Source organism: Mustelus asterias, chromosome 12, assembly GCF_964213995.1.
Source record: "Mustelus asterias chromosome 12, sMusAst1.hap1.1, whole genome shotgun sequence".
Taxonomy (NCBI): domain Eukaryota; kingdom Metazoa; phylum Chordata; class Chondrichthyes; order Carcharhiniformes; family Triakidae; genus Mustelus; species Mustelus asterias.
This window is the reverse complement of record NC_135812.1, coordinates 86,099,126-86,117,669: the sequence shown is the minus strand read 5'-3', so window position 1 is coordinate 86,117,669 and position 18,544 is coordinate 86,099,126. Positions and strand designations below refer to the sequence as shown.

At 42.1% G+C, this 18,544-nt stretch overlaps 1 protein-coding gene across 5 annotated transcripts in view; it reads left to right on the top strand.

Annotated features, from left to right (window-relative positions):
• The window catches only part of abca5 (ATP-binding cassette, sub-family A (ABC1), member 5), a 113,690-nt gene that overhangs the window by 22,594 nt on the left and 72,552 nt on the right, over window positions 1–18,544 (top strand). For all 5 annotated transcript variants that reach the window (XM_078225551.1, XM_078225549.1, XM_078225550.1 and 2 more), the window contains 6 exons: window positions 3,122–3,237; window positions 5,676–5,902; window positions 8,195–8,336; window positions 13,466–13,654; window positions 14,925–15,072; window positions 17,796–17,973. In XM_078225551.1, coding sequence (XP_078081677.1) covers window positions 3,178–3,237; window positions 5,676–5,902; window positions 8,195–8,336; window positions 13,466–13,654; window positions 14,925–15,072; window positions 17,796–17,973 — 944 coding nt within the window. In that variant the 5' untranslated portion in view covers window positions 3,122–3,177. The remainder of the gene's footprint in view (window positions 1–3,121; window positions 3,238–5,675; window positions 5,903–8,194; window positions 8,337–13,465; window positions 13,655–14,924; window positions 15,073–17,795; window positions 17,974–18,544) is intronic.

Genomic DNA, 18,544 nt, shown 5'->3' with positions numbered 1-18,544 from the left:
TGGAGGATGAGGAAGCAGCGTTAGGAAGAGAAAATCACAAAGTTTGGGCTTTGTCATGCAAGCTCCACGTACGCATGTGTGAGAGAACCCTGAGACTGGGAGTTAGTCAGACACACACTCACACGCCGCTTGATGCGGGGACACATACACAAATGCCCTCTTCCGAATTTGGGAAAAACTGGAATAAATCCCACTGGTTTTTTAGCGGGATTTTCAAAATGAATCTCCCACACTCTGTTCATCACAGTGAGCCCTAACGTGAATCGCGATAAAAATCTGGGGGCAGGGCCTATTCCCGCTGGAGAGGCCAGCAGCATAGTGCTGAGCGGGCCACTGCGCTATGACCCACACCGCCGGTCTCCCAACTGGCCAGCCCTGCGATGACCACCTCCCCTCCTCGGGCAGGCCCACCCTGGATCGCTGACCACAATTCCTCTGTCACTGATCCCAAGGGACAGCAGGAACCCCCCTTGGCACTACCCGATGCCTGGTGGGCAGTGCCAAGGTGCACCCTGGGCATTGCCACTTTGTCCCTTGGGCAGTGCCAGGGGGCCAGCCTGACGTTGCCAGTCTGGCAATGCCCAGAGGTCCCCCCCCCCCCACTTTACCCCCGACTCCTGGGGGGGCCACCATGGCCTCCCTTCACTCCAGCGGGATCAGGCTGCCAACTCCCCATTAGTGGGGAGCTGTTGTAATCCCCACTGGAATGAACCACTCCCGGTGGGGAAGGGGAGGCTAGCAGGCTCAGAGACTGCAGTCCTGGGCCCGCTAATCAGATTTAAATCGGGATTTAAATATTTACATCAGCTCTGCACCAATTTCCAGTGCGGAGCTGATGACGCTGAAAATACAGCGGCCGGAGCAGAAGCTGTGGCGCCCAGTGGGGAGCCCACTAATCGGCCTCCAGTTATGTTTCCCAGTCCACTGCGCTGCTCTGGCAGAATCGCCCCTGAAAAGTTTGACTGTAACACAATACTTCTTCACTCCCACTTATTCTTAAAATGTGTGCATTTGTGTTGATAACACAGGTCACAAAGTAAATCTTGTGCTGTAATGTTCGTAGTGAATACAAAACCCCAGTAAACCAATGGACTAAATGTGGTCAGATACACCCAACTCTAAAACCAAGTGACAGATGGCACCGAAACTCTGTGGATTTCTCCACAAAGCCGTTTGGCACATAATGGTCATTTTTATTAATTATCTTTTTTTTAAAAATTACTGATTTATTGATTTGGTATTACTATTTATGTTTTCTTCTTGCCATAACCTATTTTTTGAAGTTCATCTCTAATGCTTTGTCGACCCAGATCTCAGGCAGTGTCGACTAGATTCCTTGCTGAAGGGGAATGAGAAGCTCGCAAGAACTCTAATTGCTTTTTGGATGGCCGACAAAAGGGGATATTTTTTGCTTCAATAGAAATGGGAAATGTTGGAAATGCTCAGCATGCCTGCTAGCGTCTGTGCAGAGAGAGAAACAGAACTATTGCAGATTGTGCAACCAGCAGTGTTGACTGTTTCTCTCTCCACAGATGTTGTCTGGCCTGCTGAGTATTTCTAGCATTTTCTGTTTACATTTTAGATTTCCAGCATCTGCAGTTCCTGTTCTATGTTCCATGCTGGGCATTTGTAAATGTGGTTAGTTTCAATTTAAAATGAAAAAATATTTACTCCTCAATGCAAAGGAAAAATCTTTCTGTTAACAAAGCCCAATTGTGTGGATAGAAATAACACATTGTTGCAGGTGAATTGTTTGGTGCTAATTTGCTGTAAGGTTTTGCCATTTTTATACTTTGAACTGAGACCAGGAGTCGTGCACCAATAGAATATGTCACTGTTAGTTCAAGATCTTCACATTTGTACTTGGATTGTTGTTTACGGTGCTTGAGGTACCAGTCCATTGGCCGTTGCTGTCTGGATATTGCACAGGGCTAAGTTCAAAGAAGTGGAGCTGGTTGCATAATATGAATGACCAAATTGTGTGTAATTGTCTGACAAAGCAGTGTTTGTAAAGTGTATTCGACTGAAACCTAAGCTTTCGGTGGGCTTTATGAATAGAGTACAAAAGCCAAGAAGTTTTGCGAATCCTATATTAAAACACGGCCCCACTGTGACTCTGGTTTCCAATTCTAGCACCAGAAGGCTATGAGAGAGAGGGTTAAAAGGGGAGATGGGTAAGAAAAGGGGCCAAGAACAGGAGAAGCACCAGGACCCTTGAGTTTTTCCCCTGGCCCTGATAAAATTTAGCAGTGGGTTTCAGCCAACATTTGTCTTATAGTAAAGCCTTAAAACATAACCTTACTTTGATCCAAAGCAGTATGGCACATTTCACTTGTTGTGAAGGAATGCAATCAAAGACAAAGGCTCACAAAGTGTGTGTTTTTTGTGATAGTGGCACCTTACATTGACTACAATTAATTAAGACATGATATTGAGTTAATTGATTAATACGCTTTGATTCCTTTACAATTGCATATAAATAAATTAAAACTAATTACTAAACATGTACTTCCCTTCAATATTACTATCACAGTAAATAAAAACTTAATAATTGACAAATAGGTGATCAGATTGGAGGATAAAACTAATGCTACTTTTTTTGGCAAAATGTTCAGTTTCCATGAAACTTCTTGAGCAGAATTTGTGATGCCTTAAAATTTTGTCATTCAAAATTGGAAAAATATGCCTGCTATTAAAATGAGATGGCTTTGTTCATAGTTGCAACTTAAACTGGTAGTCCTTGATTAAGTTATGCATGAGTTTGTTACTTGTGGTTCTTTTTATTTCCAGTCATCTAGTTTAACTGACTTTAATCTAAACATTTTAGATTTCCCAGCTTATTTACAAGTTTGCTTAAAAATACACATCTTAATGTGTTAAGTAATAACTTTTGATTTGTAAATTCTTCAATTCTATTTTACTTTTAATGACTTATGAATTCTAATTTAAAGCTAAGTCTGTATGTTTGGACATCAAATGTGCACTCATTGAAAACTGCTAGTGATGGTACACATATTAAAAAAGTGATACTGAAAAAATGCTTTATGTAATTTTGATGAATGAAAATATTATTGTGATAATTTGCCACCTAAAATTATCTTCTTCCAATGTTTTATCCCAGCAAGTTGTCGTTTGGATTCTGCCTCCTTAAGTCAACTGACAGACTGTCCTGGTGCTATGTACCTATTGTCAGGATTTGCAACAATACAGAAATATATTGATATTGCCATCATCAAGGTTAGTCTAAAGTAGATAAGTTGTGTCAAATGTTTTACATAGGTAATGCATAGGAAGAATATTTTAGCATTGACAGATCTTCAGGAAGCTATTGGCTTGGGAATTTATTTTTATCTTAGTGAGAGAAATGTTCTATTCTTAGTCCCATGTTGATTTTTCACAGCAGTGAAAGTAAAATGCTTATATTACACTTGGATAAAATATGTGATGGTTGCTGCTTTAAGTAATGTGCCAAAGATTTCATGGAGGGTACTATCATCTGTAAGCCTGAAACTCGATCCATTGATTCTATAATACGTGTGACCATAAATATGGAACCTTAAAACAAGGTTTGTTTATGATGTATTAAAAAAGAATCTTAACACAAATTAGTGTATTTTAAAAATAAATCAGTGAAACAGAAATGTACTTCTTGTTTGCTTTTAATTTTTAAATTTGTGTGTACTACTGGAAAATTATCTAAGAATTTCACACGATTAACATAGTGAAAAGGCCCCTAGGTGCTTCACAGGAGCATTATTGAACAACATTTGACATGGAGCCACATTGTAGATTCAAAATATTAAGGTAGATGACCAAAAGCTTGATCAAAGAAGTAGGTTTTATGGAACATCATAAAGGAGGAAAAAGAGATAAATAGGCAGAAAGGTTTAGGGAGGGAATTACAGAGCTTAGGACTTTTGAGGTTGAAGGCATGGCTAACAATGGTGCAACAATTAAAATCAATAGGCTAGAATTCGTCATCTACCTTAATATTTTGAATCTACTATGTGGCTCCATGTCAAATGTTGTTCAATAATGCTCCTGTGAAACATCAAGTGCCTTTTCGCAATATTAATGGTGTGAAATTCTTAGATGATTTTCCAGGGGTACACAGGCTAGAATTTGGAGGATACAGAGAATAGATCACAAATATCTCGGGTTTGTAGGGCTGCCAGACATTAATAGAGTTGGCCCTGTTACAGAAGGAAATAGGTGGCCGTAGTGATAGCATGGATATGAGGGTGGAAGTCCATTTGGGGTCAAATATGACACCAAAGTTGCAAATTGTCTGGTTGCGCAGCAGACAGCTGCTAGGGAGAGGGACGGAGTCAGCAGTGGGAGCCTGGAATTCGTGGCAGAGCTGAAGACAGTGGCTTTGTTTTTCACAATATTTAGCTGGGGGACATTTCTGCTGACCCAACACTTTGATGTTGGACAAGCAGTGTGACAATTAAGAAACCAGAATGGTCGAGCAATGTGGTTGGGATGCTGTCAGCAGAGAGCTGGGAATTAACACTGCTTTCAGATGATATCACTAAGAACCATTATATAGATGAGAAATTAGATGGGACCGAGGAAAGATCTTTGGCAGGTACTAGTGGTGACGAAGTAGGAGTGGGAAGGTAAGCCATTGCAAGTAATTCTCTGACATTGCCTGGATAGATAAAATTGGAACAAAGATGAGTGCAATCCCTCCCAATTCAATAACAATGGAGAGGGAGATGGTGTGATACCCATGTCAAAGGCTGCAGACAAGTTGAGAAGGATGAGGAAGAATAGTTTCCCATTGTCACAGTCACAAACATATTTTGTAATGGGAGCAATTAGCTCAGACCAATCAATTTGGTCGCAAGGATTTCACAAGTCATATTGATAATTATTCTTATTTAAACTGTTAACTTCTTACTGCTAGAAGTTACAGGTTTTGAGTGGGTGAAAAGCTTTTGTCTGAATAAGATGGCAAGTCTCCTCGTAGTTCTTTGTAACTCTTTATTTTTGCCAATATTCTTGCACTGAGAATTCACGATTTTATTTCAAAAAGGCTGTCAGAATAAAACTCACTTTTCATTTTAAAAAAAAAAGCTCTAATGCGTCTTGGCTTAGTGTACAATATTAACCACACAGCATAATAAATTATACACCCAGTTCCAAAACTATTTTTAAAATCAGAATGAAAATATAGCACAACTTTGTGTCAGTGAGGACATTAACATTATTTTGCCTTTTATTAATAAAGACAGGTGAAGCAATACAAATTGCATTTCACACATTAACTCTCAGGCTGGAATTTTCCAGCCTTTCAAGCCAGCAGGATTCTCTGGTCCCGCTGCAGTGAACGGAGATTTGGCTGAGCACCTGTCCTCGTTTGCAGGGGTGGGGTGAGGGAGGGGCACGAATGGATGGAAAATTCCAGCCTGTCTTTCACAGGTTATGTAGTCTGTTCCTCAGCATTGTAAATTAGTGATGCAACTGAACTAAATGATCAGTCAAGGTTTGACCATTGTATAAATTTATTATATACTTTTCTGAGCTCAGTGGAGAAAATATATATAAAACACTTATTTGTAATTTGCCAAGTTATATGTTTATCTAAATTGATTTGTGAAAGACTTTGTGGTAAATTTCCCTTCTATATAATGTGTAATACTTTTAATAGCTTCCATTTTCATTTACAGACGCAAACCAATTATTCTGTCTGGAAGGATATCATGCCTCTACACGTGCAGATGATGGGCTTACCAAGTCATGTTGGCGCAGACATCTTCTCACATCTTGTCACTTCTCTCTACTTTGTTATTGCTTTTGTGCCCTTTGTCAATTTTCTGCTGATCAATCTTGTAACAGAGAAAAAGGAAGTGAAAGATGTGATGAAGGTGATGGGACTATATGACTCTGCTTTCTGGTGAGCCTAAAGACTGCATTACTTTGTGTACCAGTTGTTATGTAAACTTAGACATTGGTCTTCCACGTGATTATTTTTGGTAATGTAGTCTAAAGTAACTTTAAAACCAGTAGTGAAACCACAAATGCTGGGCAATGGAAGTGGTCGTGGAAAGTAGCTCTTAAGTTTTTGCATGTTTAGCATGTTATTTTTGCATGGCAAGTTGCTGGAAGTCCGAGCAGTTGATGGCAAAGGAAACTGGCGCCAGAACTCCAGCGCCTCGCCCGCCACGGAATCAGAGCGGGCGAGGGTCCGACAATGGAAATCTCCATTGACCTTGGGCAGGAATTTCCGGTCTCGTTCGAATGAGGCCTAAAAATTCTGCCCTGGGGGTCTGGGACCCGAGTAAACAACTGTGTTGTCTCCTTAACCAATCAGATTGAAGACTGTGAAATTGACAACACAAAGACAAGGAGGAAGTTTAAATTAGATCGGATGAACTCAATACCAAGTCAGGTGCAAAGAGGAATAAAGAAATATTGTACTAGGAGATAGTGAAAAGAGACAAAATTAAAACCTGAAAAATGATTTTACATTTTACATTTTTAAAAGCAACAATTAAAATCTGAATGAATGAGACTCCCGACTTGAAATGGTTAATTTTCAGTGCCTGGGAGGTGGTCTGACAATTAATACATAGCACCTTGTTAAAAGAATACGTAGACTCAAATGAACAGTGCTTAATTAACTTTCTATAGTTTTGCATATTTAGTTCATAGCTACCGTGCAAATACAGCATCTTCATAAGATTCAGTGCATTTCAATTGTGAGGCAGACGTGCATTACCATTCTTATGAAACAACACCAGAAAAGTGCATCTCTAACGACTTTTGAATTCCAAGTTTAAGCACATGTACACCCTTCCCTAAAGTTGTTGTAATATTTGCACTTAAATAATGGTCAATCCCTACTGGAGAATGGTTTCTTGTAAATTTGGTAATTAGAAGTTTTGAGGATTGTGATAGAGCATCTACATTGCAAAAATAAGTTAGTCTAATAACTAAAAAAAGTTATATTAATTTGCCTTTCTGTACTTACCAGTCAATGAGAAGGAAACTTATAGATTGCTCCACTTGACAGTATTTTTATCCAACTGAAAATCACTGAACCAAAGAAAGAAACTATTCAACATCCCATGTGAGCACCAACGTTTGCTACAGCAATCCAAAACTAAGCCAGTGATAACTGAATTCACTGTAACTCGATATGACTGGGTGGCACAATGATCAGCACTGCTGTCTCACAGCGCCAGGGACCCAGGTTCAATTCCAGTCTTTGGTAATTGTCTGTATGGAGTTTGCACATTCTTCTGTGTCTGTGTGGGTATCCTCCGGGTGCTCCGGTTTCTTCCCACAGTCCAAAGATGTGCAGGTTAGGTGCATTGGCCATGCTAAATTGCCCTTTAGTGTCCTGAGATATGTAGGTTAGTGAGATTGGTGGAGTAAATGTGTGGGGTTGTGGAGATGGGGCCTGGGTTGGTGCAGATTTGATGGGCCGAATGGCCTCCTTCTGCACTGTAGGGATTCTATGATTATATGACTCTTTACTTTCATGAGCAAGTATGATCTTGTTTTCAGCAGAAAGTGAAGAAATGAAGATCCCTAAAACAAAATTCACTGAAAAGCTTTGCCATCAACTGAATACTTCAAAGTATTTTGAGAAAAGCATATTTCTAAGTTGATTGGTTTAGACCGAACACACAATTCAGGATAGGTTTTTGGAAAGAAAATACGTCTTACAATGTTGGGAAAAATCTTTAATCACGTGATGAATGGGGCTCAATTATTTAACCACATTTTTTCTTGTTAAAGAGCTTATCTTTGTGCATACAATGTAAACAGGTAAACTTGGGTTGCTGTGGTTGAATGACAACAAAAACTCTGTTATAAATAAGAATGTACTACAACTCAAAAGGGAGTCCTCTTTTTGTTTTAAAATGTCGGTAATAATACTTCCTTGAGAACATAGCACCCATTTAGGTAGATTTCATAGAATCGTAGAAATCATAGAAACCCTACAGCGCAGAAGGAGGCCACTCGGCCCATCGAGTCTGCACCGACCACAATCCCACCCAGGCCCTACCCCCACATATTTACCCGCTAATCCCGCTAACCTACGAATCTCGGGGGCAATTTTTAACCTGGCCAATCAACCTAACCCGCACATCTTTGGACTTCTTTAGATTTCTTGAAATGTGAGAGGTGTTTGTTGGTTCAAACGTTGTTAATTATGGTTTAATCCTTTCATTTTCAGGCTTTCTTGGGGCTTACTGTACATGGTTTTAATCTTCGTTCTATCTTTGCTGATGGCAGTTATTGCTACACAGACATCCCTGTTTCCAAGAAGCAGCATATTGATCATCTTTCCATTGCTGTTCTTGTTTGGGATCTCCATAGTAAGTCATGCTCCAAATATTTTGGTCAGTGAAGAAATGTAAAAATAAAGCCAGGACTGGAATACATGCATTTTGTTCACTGCACAGCCTTAATTTCAACACTATAAGTCATGTGATAAGTGTTTTTTAGACCACTTTGAAATGTCACAATATTCTGTAAGCGTTTTGTCTTTCACGGTCAGATTAATGAAGGTATGATTCATGAAACTGAATCAAGATATTTAGTACAGAAATCTGCTTTCCTTTTATGATAAACAATAATTCAATGTAACAAGGAATTGTTGCCAGAAAGGCATACAACTGGGTATCTTAAGTTTTTTTTGTACATTTGGATGGTAATATAATTATCATTGTAGGATATGGGGCTCATAGTTATCGCATGCTGTATATGGGTTACTCATTAATTCCTTCCGTTAACTGGAAAATCACTAGGTCTTCATTTGTTTTGATAAATGCTGCTTTTAATGAATGCAAAAGGAAGCTTTTTTCATCTGATGTCATCCTTCAGTTCTGAAAATGTCCCTGTATTAGTTTTCACAAATGTCTTATTCCATTTAGACTTGCCTAATTTGCCAAAATTGAAAACTGACTGTCTGACTGTTTTCCATTGAGTGCATCCTAAAATGTTGCTGCGTCAGATTTGGGAAGAGGAATTATGTTTGATCTTTGATTCTGTTACTCTACGTTTCACATACCATTCAGCAGGAGCTCATTTTGGCCACTGTACCTGTGTCAGCATTTTGAAAAAGCTCTCCAGTTGGTTCTCCTCTTCTACGTTTACCCCATAACCTTACACATTTTTTCCTCTCAAGTGTTGTGTGTGTCTTGATTCCATGTGGATCCTTTTCTTTCCTTCTGTCCCCCACGCAAACTCTAGATCATTCAAAATTCTGTGGCCTAAATAATATTACACAAGGTTCCACGTTCCCACTCCTGTCTTTGCCAAGCTCCAATGGTTCCTTTATACTCACTGGAATGGTTTCATGTGGGTTCATCCTCATTTTCCAATCCCTCAATGGTCTAACCCAACTTTCTCTGAGCAGTTTATTGCAGTCAACTGTACCAGTCTGCACCTATCACTCTTTCAAAATTATTTCATGTGCTTCTGCCCCTTGGTTTGATGGCTGGTCCTTTACCTCCTTCTTTCCTGCTTCTTGTAGCTACTTTTCAAAACCACTTTGCACTGATACCTTTCCTCCATTCCTTAAATTTCTCAAACAAAATATTTGTTGCTAAAACTCTCAACCAGTGGCATGGGTATGGAATTTGTGGTGGGGCTGAAGATGGTGCCTTTGGTCTTCTCGAAGCTTAACTGAAAAAAAATGCAGTGCATCCAATTCTGGATATCAGAGAAGCAGCCAGACTAAGGGCAGTGAAGGGTTGAAAGAGGTGTCAAAGAGGTTTGATTTGATTTGATTTATTTGCTGTGATTTATTATTGTCACATGTATTAGTATTCAGTGAAAAGTATGTTTCTTGCGCGCTACACAGACAAAGCATAGCGTACATAGGGAAGGAAAGGAGAGAGTGCAGAATGTAGTGTTACAGTCATAGCTGGGTGTAGAGAAAGATCAACCTAAAGCAAGGTCCATTCAGAAGTCTGATGGCAACAGGGAAGGAGTTGTTCTTGAGCCGGTTGGTACGTGATCTCAGACTTTTGTAACTTTTTCCCGACGGAAGAAAGTGGAAGAGAGTGTGTCCGGGGTGCATGGGGTCCTTATGCTGGCTACTTTTCCAAGGCAGTGGGAAGTGTAGACAGTGTCAATGGATGGGAGGCTGGTTTCAGTGATGGACTGGGCTTCATTCACGACGTTTTGTAGTTTCTTGCAGTCTTGGACAGAGCGGGAGCCATACCAAGCTGTGATACAACTGGAAAGAATGCTTTCTATGGTGCATCTGTGCACCCTTGGTGAGAGTTGTAGTAGACATGCTAAATTTCCTTAGTCTCCTGAGAAAGTAGAGGCGTTGGTGGGCTTTCTTAACTATAGTATCTGCATGGAGGGACCAGGACAGGTTGTGGGTGATCTGGATACCTAAAAACATGAAACTCTTGACCATTTCTACTTCATCCCCATTGGTAGACAGGCATGCCCTCCACTCCCTGCAGTCGATGACTACCTCCTTCGTTTTGTTGACATTGAGGGAGAGATTATCGTCATCACAGCAGTTCACCAGATTCTCTATCTCATTCCTGTACTCGGTCTAGTCATTGTTTGAGATCCAACCCACGACGGTGGTATCATCAGCAAACTTGAAAATCGAGTTGGAGAGGAATTTGGCCATACAGTCAAAGGTGTACAAGGGCTATAGTAAGGGGCCGAGGACACAGCCTTGCGGAGCACTGGTGTTGAGGATGATCGTGGGGGAGGTGTTGTTGCCTATCCTTACTGACTGCAGTCTGTGGGTTAGGAAGTTTAGAATCCAGTTGCAGATGGAAGAGCCAAGCCCCAAGCCACGAAGTTTGGAGATGAGTCTCGTAGGAATAATGGTGTTGAAGGCTGAGCTGTAGTCTATGACTAGGAGTCTGACATGGGTGTCTTTGTAAATCTGGGTTTGGTCAGCATAGATGTGGAAGCTGGCCCCATTTTTTCAGATGGTGTTATCAAGGAAAACATGTAGTTAGGGAAGAGGACTAGACCAAAGATAGATCCTTAAGGGACTCCAGAGGTAATGGTGAGGGAAGGAAAATCATTGCAGGAGATGCTGTTGTCATGAATTGTAAAGGAGTGAAACCAAGAGAGGTCACATGGTGCTAGACAGTGAAAGAGAGGCCTTGGAGTGGGGATGACGTGGTTGCTCATGTGAACGGTCCCAGAGAAGTTAAGAGCAAGGAGGAAAAAATCACCAGGGTCACCTAGGATGTCATTTGTGACTTTGTGTTCAGCAGTTTCAGTGCTGTGATGGGGTGTGGAAACCTTATTGGAAAAGATATAAACAAAGACAAAGGAGGCCATGAGGCAGAAGAATGGCAGCAGGAGCAGGAACCTTTGCCGAGATGAGTCTTAGGGCTTTAATGACACGAGTTTTTTAGAACCATAGAAAATTACAGCTCAGAAACAGGCCTTTTGGCCCTTCTTGTCTGTGCCGAACCATTTTATGCCTAGTCCCACTGACCTGCACTTGGACCATATCCCTCCACACCCCTCTCGTCCATGAACCCGTCCAAGTTTTTCTTAAATGTTAAAAGTGACCCCGCATTTACCACTTTATCCGGCAGCTCATTCCACACTCCCACCACTCTCTGCGTGAAGAAGCCCCCCCTAATATTCCCTTTAAACTTTTCTCCTTTCACCCTTAACCCATGCCCTCTGGTTTTTTTCTCCCCTAGCCTCAGCGGAAAAAGCCTGCTTGCATTCACTCTATCTATACCCATCAAAATCTTATACACCTCTATCAAATCTCCCCTCAATCTTCTACGCTCCAGGGAATAAAGTCCCAACCTATTCAATCTCTCTCTGTAACTCAGCTTCTCAAGTCCCGGCAACATCCTTGTGAACCTTCTCTGCACTCTTTCAATCTTATTTACATCCTTCCTGTAACTAGGTGACCAAAACTGTACACAATACTCCAAATTCGGCCTCACCAATGCCTTATATAACCTTACCATAACACTCCAACTTTTATACTCGATACTCCGATTTATAAAGACCAATGTACCAAAGGCACTCTTTACGACCCTATCCACCTGTGACGTCACTTTTAGGGAATTCTGTACCTGTATTCCCAGATCCCTCTGTTCAACTGCACTCTTCAGAGTCCTACCATTTACCGAGTACGTTCTTCTTTGGTTTGTCCTTCCAAAGTGCAATATCTCACACTTGTCTGCGTTAAATTCCATTTGCCATTTTTGAGCCCATTTTTCTAGTTGGTCCAAATCCCTCTGCAAGCTTTGAAAACCTTCCTCACTGTCCACTACACCTCCAATCTTTGTATCATCAGCAAACTTGCTGATCCAATTTACCACATTATCATCCAGATCATTGATATAGATGACAAACAACAATGGACCCAACACCGATCCCTGCGGCACACCACTAGTCACAGGCCTCCACTCAGAGAAGCAATCCTCCACAACCACTCTCTGGCTTCTTCCATTGAGCCAGTGTCTTATCCAATTTACTACCTCCCCATGTATATCTAGCGACTGAACCTTCCTAACTAACCTCCCATGAGGGACCTTGTCAAAGGCCTCTTAAAAGAGTGGCTGCATCAGACACTATTGTTTGCTCATCAGTCTATTTTCTGTTTTTAATTTTAGATTTCCAGCAACTCCAGTATTTTGCTGTAGTGTACTATTTACTACCTGATTGGTGTTGAGCTGTTTATGATGCATGGGAATCCAGATGAACTTTACTGAATATTACAAATAGATTTTTTTCCTATACTGATTGTTTACAAGGCTCAAATTCATTTAGGTTCATTAGAATTTTTTCCCACATAACATATATAATATAGCTGAAGTAGAATAAAGGGTGGAATTTTTTGGCCGCACTCGTCCCAAAACTGGAAAATCCCACCCGAGGCCAACGGACCTTTGCATGGTCCACCGTCTCTCTCTTCCTCCCCCCCCCCCCCCCCCCCCCCCCCCCCCAAGTGTATTACACGACTCCCTTACTCCTTCTGCACTTCTACAAAGAATTCAATCAAATTGATCAAGCATGACCTTCCCTTATTAAATTTCACTCTTATATTTTTCTGCTGCTGGATGTTCCTCTATCACTCCTTCGACTCAATTTTCTTTTCCATCACTGATATTAAGCTAACCAGTTTATACCCTTGGGATTGTTCTAGCTCCCTCTTTTTTAAATATAAGAATGACATGAGCTATCCTCTGGCAGTATACCATTTTCTAATGAATTTTGATAAATATATCATTTATCTGTTTCCTAGTTTGTTTTACTATGCACAGATGTAATCCATCTGGACCACGAACATGTAGGGGTTTTTTGTTCACTGAGAAACATATTGAAAAGAATGGATGTCTAAGGTCAAATAGCATTTGTTTTTTTCCATGATTTCTTTATGCATAAAGGTAATTTGTTGGAACGTACAAAGAAAGTTACATTACAGTAGCAGGAACTTAAGTCGAAATGGCCCATAATTTTAAAATGTGAATCTTTTCTTTTATAGATTCCCTTTTCATTTCTGTTGACTCCACTTTTTAAGAATCAGAAGATTGCTGGCTTGGTTGGATCATTAATGCTGATGGGTTTTGGATTGTTTAGCCTTCCTACTGTGCTGGTCAGAGATTTTCCAGTGTCTGCTGTGTGGGGACTTTGTTTATTCTCCCCTAGTGCCTTAGCCATTGGAATTGCACAGGTATTTAGAAGCAGGGAATTGATTTTTTGGAGAGTTATGTTTTATTACTATATGCAATGTCCAAAGCTTTCTACTCCTGCCCTTTCACCATTGCGTTGTTCCTTCTGCCTTCAAGCAGGAGTTAGATATGGCAGTTTAAATGAGGCGTGGGTTAAAATGGCTTTTGCCTCATGATGGTGCAGCCATTTTTCTGTGTTTGGATTAAAGTACTGGGCTGGATTTTGTTGCATAATTACGGTGTGGCTAACAAACTGTCGAACAACATCAGACGATTTGCAATTTGAAACCAATCTATCAAACAATACATATTGGAGAATGTCAACACCGGTAATGCCATCTATACTTTATGGCTTATTACACCATGAGCAGCCATGGTATTTTGGCTGAAACAAATTTCTCTATTAAGTGGAATTTGTTGTTTTGCATTGTTTGCTTGACTGCTTGGTCTGGCAGGTGGTCTACAACCAGTCTTGCCAATACCACTTGGGCAACATGGAAGTGCTTTTGAGAACTGGGGCAGAAAGAGGAGGGAATTTCCCTTCCTCGATACTTTTAATTGATCCTACGCTGCACCCAGGCCTTAACTGTATTGGGCCAAAACTGGTTTCATCCATATAAGGAGAAGCAATTGATCGCTTCTTCATAACTCTTGCATGGCAAAGTTGAGTTTGGTAATTTTGTACTTTGGTGATTGTTTCTATGAACCCACATGTCACTGTGCTGATACATTATACTAACGCAATGTTTAATGAAGTAATCTTACCAGGTAATCTTGCACAACAATCTCCTCAGCCCTGTAATACCATTGTAATCTTCCCTCGTTGAGCTGACAATCATTTAATCCGTATGTGTCATAAATATCGACCCGTAATTTCATTATGGAGTTGAACTGATCCTACTGGATTTTCTTAGCTCTAAAATTGCAACGCTCTGTGATTTTGAAATTCTCAATCTGCTCGAGCTGATAAACCTCGCCTAATTTATATCTGACATTTAGAGCTTAAATGGCCACTGTGTCCAGTGTGCACCAAATATTTTCTGGATAAAATGGCAGCTATACCAATATCGATTGTATTAGTGCATTTTTGGTTGCTGTCAGTAGAAGTATTATTCTCTTTTTCTCTTCCACCCCTCCCCCAACCCTGAAATCCGTATAGAAACTGATGTAAATTTGGTTATTTTTTTCTCAGCTGCTATTCATGTTGTATGTTGCCCACTTGGCTGGGTTTCTTTTGGATTTTATTTTAACTTGAGCCTTTTTTGTTCCTAGGTTGTGCTTCTTGAAGCTATTGGTGATGGTGCTCAACCCTCAAATTTGTCAGCAAGTCCATTCCCATTGTATATCCCACTTTTCATGTTAGTCCTAGACAGTTTCCTGTATTTGCTTGTGGCTGTATACCTTGACCAAGTCCTCCCAGGTATGTGAAAATACAAATATAATAGTGATTTAATCTTCCAGACACATCTGAGAAGCTAAATATTTTGTTCTCCAAGAATGCCTGTTGGAATTGATGGGTGCAGGTCACTATCTGACTGATTCACGTATTGGTAAACTTTGCATTAGACAAAAGTTTTCAGTGATCTGTGCCAATTGCAAAAGTGTGCTACACCCTACAAAAGAACAGTTGATTGGTCACTGTTTAAAAGTGAGAAAGTTTAAAGGAATTATTAAATGTAGTCAATATTGTCAGAAAACTTCAGGCAGTTCTTAGTTTAAAAGGAAAGGTCGGGATTCTCCCAGCCTGCTGCGCTGCTCAAGTAGTGCAGCGGGCCAGGAGACAACAGTGGGGGGGCCTTAACAGGATTTGCGACCAGCATCCGGCCGATCGCGACTCCAAGGCCCTTTTTTATAATGCAAGCAGCTCAGAGCTGGAATTTCAATTTCCATATGATTAGTAGTCTCGGTGGGAGGGGGGGGGGACTCGCTGTCACTCTCCAAAAGGATCAGTGGGATAGGGAGGGGGGGAGGGGGTTTGGGGCTGGCCATGTGGAGGGGAGAGATTGAGGATGGCATGGGGTGTGGGGTCCAGGTCCAGTAGACCAGCGGGTCGGGGGGCATTGGGAGGCCAGCGATCAGGTGGGGGAGGCCCCTTAGTCTCTGCACATCTCTCCCCCGACCTTCCAATTTGGGTCTTGTGAGAAAAGTGCAGCGCAACGGGTTCCTAAGACCTTCAATGAAGGGCAGCAGCATGAGGCGAAGTAAAGCCACATCCCCTTTTTTTACAGCACGAGCTGCCATAAAGCAGGTAAATTTAAAGGTCGCAGCCATTTTGAGAAGCCAGGGAAAAAGTGAGTAAGGTAAGTGGGTGAGGGGTTAGGGTAGTTGGGGAGGGGGGGGGGTGGTGGCATTGCAGGATGGGTCAAAGGCGGTAGGATAGGTTGGAGAGGAGCAGAATGGATCAGAAAAGAGCAGGATGGGTAGAAGGGTAGGATGGACTGTAGGGGAGTGGAGTAGTTGGAGGGCTGGGACGGGAGGGAAGCTGGGCGTCAGGAGTGTAGGGGGGGCGTGAGGGCAGTAGTCAGGTAGTTTGGAGGAAATCAAGGAGCTGAGGGGGTAGTCTGGGGTTAAGAAGGTAGTTGGAGTGGAGGGTGGGGTAGTAGCTGGAGGCTTGGGGGGGGCTCACCAGTGTAGTTACCAAGGAGTAAGAAATTGTTTTAGCCCTTAACTGGATAACTATGCTGCTAAGAGAGTCAAAACCATCAAATGTCTCCGGCTTATATCAGAGTATCGGATAGTTCCCAGTGGAGGGTAATTGTCCATTGAAAGTTTGAACTTCCTGAGCAATTTTAGGTCAAAATGACACCCACTTCTTAAGTGTAATAGATCCCAAGATGCATTGGTTGCATTTATCCCACTTTCTACAGTTAAACTTACTTTTCTCAGAACTAAACATTACCTCTAAAATATTAGCAAGAACTAAATATTTGCAACAGGTCCTGTAGTTTTCACTTACTGAGGTAAGCTCAGTAGCAGTATTATGACCACGTGAGTTTGCAGATGATTATGTTGGTTGAGTTCAAAATCTGTAATCTTCTTTTAACTCCTCTGTTGCATCAGGAGAATGATGGGTAGAATTCTCCCCAAAAAATTTGAAGTGCCAAATTTGCAAAAAAACTGGAGTAAATCCCACTGCTTTTCTCAGTGGGACTTTCATAATGAATTCCACACACTCTGTGCATCACAAAGTGCCCTAGTCCATTCCCGCTGGAGAGGCCGGCAGCAGAGCGCTGAGTGGCCCACTGCGCATGCGCCGATCTGTCATAGCAGATATCGGCACATGTGCAGTAGCCTGCACTGACGGCCTCCCGATCGCTGATCAGCCTCGCGACCCCACGTCACTGGCCGTGTGACCCCCCCACCACCCCTCAATCGCTGGCCTCCCGGACGTGTCTGGGCCAACATCCCCCCCCCCCCCACCCAGTAGTCCTGATCCCCTGACCCCACCACTAGAGACCCTCCCCTCTCCCCACCCCACAGCCCCAACTCACAGGCCCAACCCCGATGGCCAGCCCGATCGCTGTCCACCCTTTCCCTGTCACTGATCCCAGTTCAGAGTGCAGCGGGACACCCGCCCCCTTGGCACTGCCTGATGCCCAGTGGGCAGTGCCAAGGTGCCCCCTGGGCATTGCCACTTTGCCCCTTCGGCATTGCCAGGGGGCCAGGCTGACACTGCCAAACTGGCAATGCCCAGGGCCTCCCCCACTTATCCCGGCTTCAGTCCTGGGCATGCTAACCAGATTTAAATGCTCATTTAAGTAATTTATTCAGCTCCGCGCCAATTTCTGGCACGGAGCTGACGACCCCTGAAACATGCGGAGACCATGTTGCTCAGCGGGAAGCTCGTTACATGGTCTCCGATTATGTCTCCCAGCCCGCTGTGCTGCTAGAGCAGTGCAGCGGGCTGGGAGAATCATCCCCGATGTGTTTTAACTGTTTTTTCTTCCTTTTGGTCTAATTTGGTTTATCATTGCAGCAATGCTCAGCTCGGTTAATGTATGGTTAGCGTTTTCAATAAATATATGTAGTGGTTTGGTATCTGTTTCCATAATTAAATATTCATTAATATTTTATTATGCTTTAGCATTTATAATACTGCACTGAGGAAGTGTTATCACTAGTTTCCTTCCTTTGTCCATTTAGGTGAATTTGGGCAACGTCAACCTTTATTCTACTTCCTTCGACCATCATATTGGTTCCAAAAACAGAAACATTATGATCATATTGATGCAATTAGTGAAAATGAATTTGGCCTTGGACCTGGGTTTAGTGAGGTGGTGGAAGCAGTACCTACAGAGCTTAAGGGAAAAGAAGCAATTAGGTAAGAACAGAATCTGAAAGAAATGAGGCCATTTTGGAAGTTTGATCTGGTATTGAAAACCTTGGGGACAATTTTGCGTCCACGTTAACCATGTGCGCGAATGGCAACGTGGCTGCAAAATGTCGCAAGAATCGGAAAATGAGATTCCTGCTGGCGAGATCTTGTTTTCTGGTTTTCCCTGCCACTCCTATGTCTGTGTGGAGTTTGCACATTCTCCTCCTGTCTGCGTGGGTTTCCTCCGGGTGCTCCGGTTTCCTCCCACAGTCCAAAGATGTGCGAGTTAGGTTGATTGGCCATGCTAAAAAATTGCCCCCTAATGTCCCGAGATGCGTAGATTAGAGGGATTAGCGGGTAAAATATGTCGGGATGTGGGGGTAGGGCCTGGGTGGGATTGTGGTCGGTGCAGACTTGACGGGCCAAATGGCCTCTTTCTGCACTGTAGGGTTTCTATGATTCTATGATTCTATGTGACATGCATTTTAATATAATTAGCAGGCTTCCCCGCCACATGTTCCCTCAACATTTAGAACCAGCCTCCCCCCACAGCCCCCAGCGTCAACAGGATTTACAA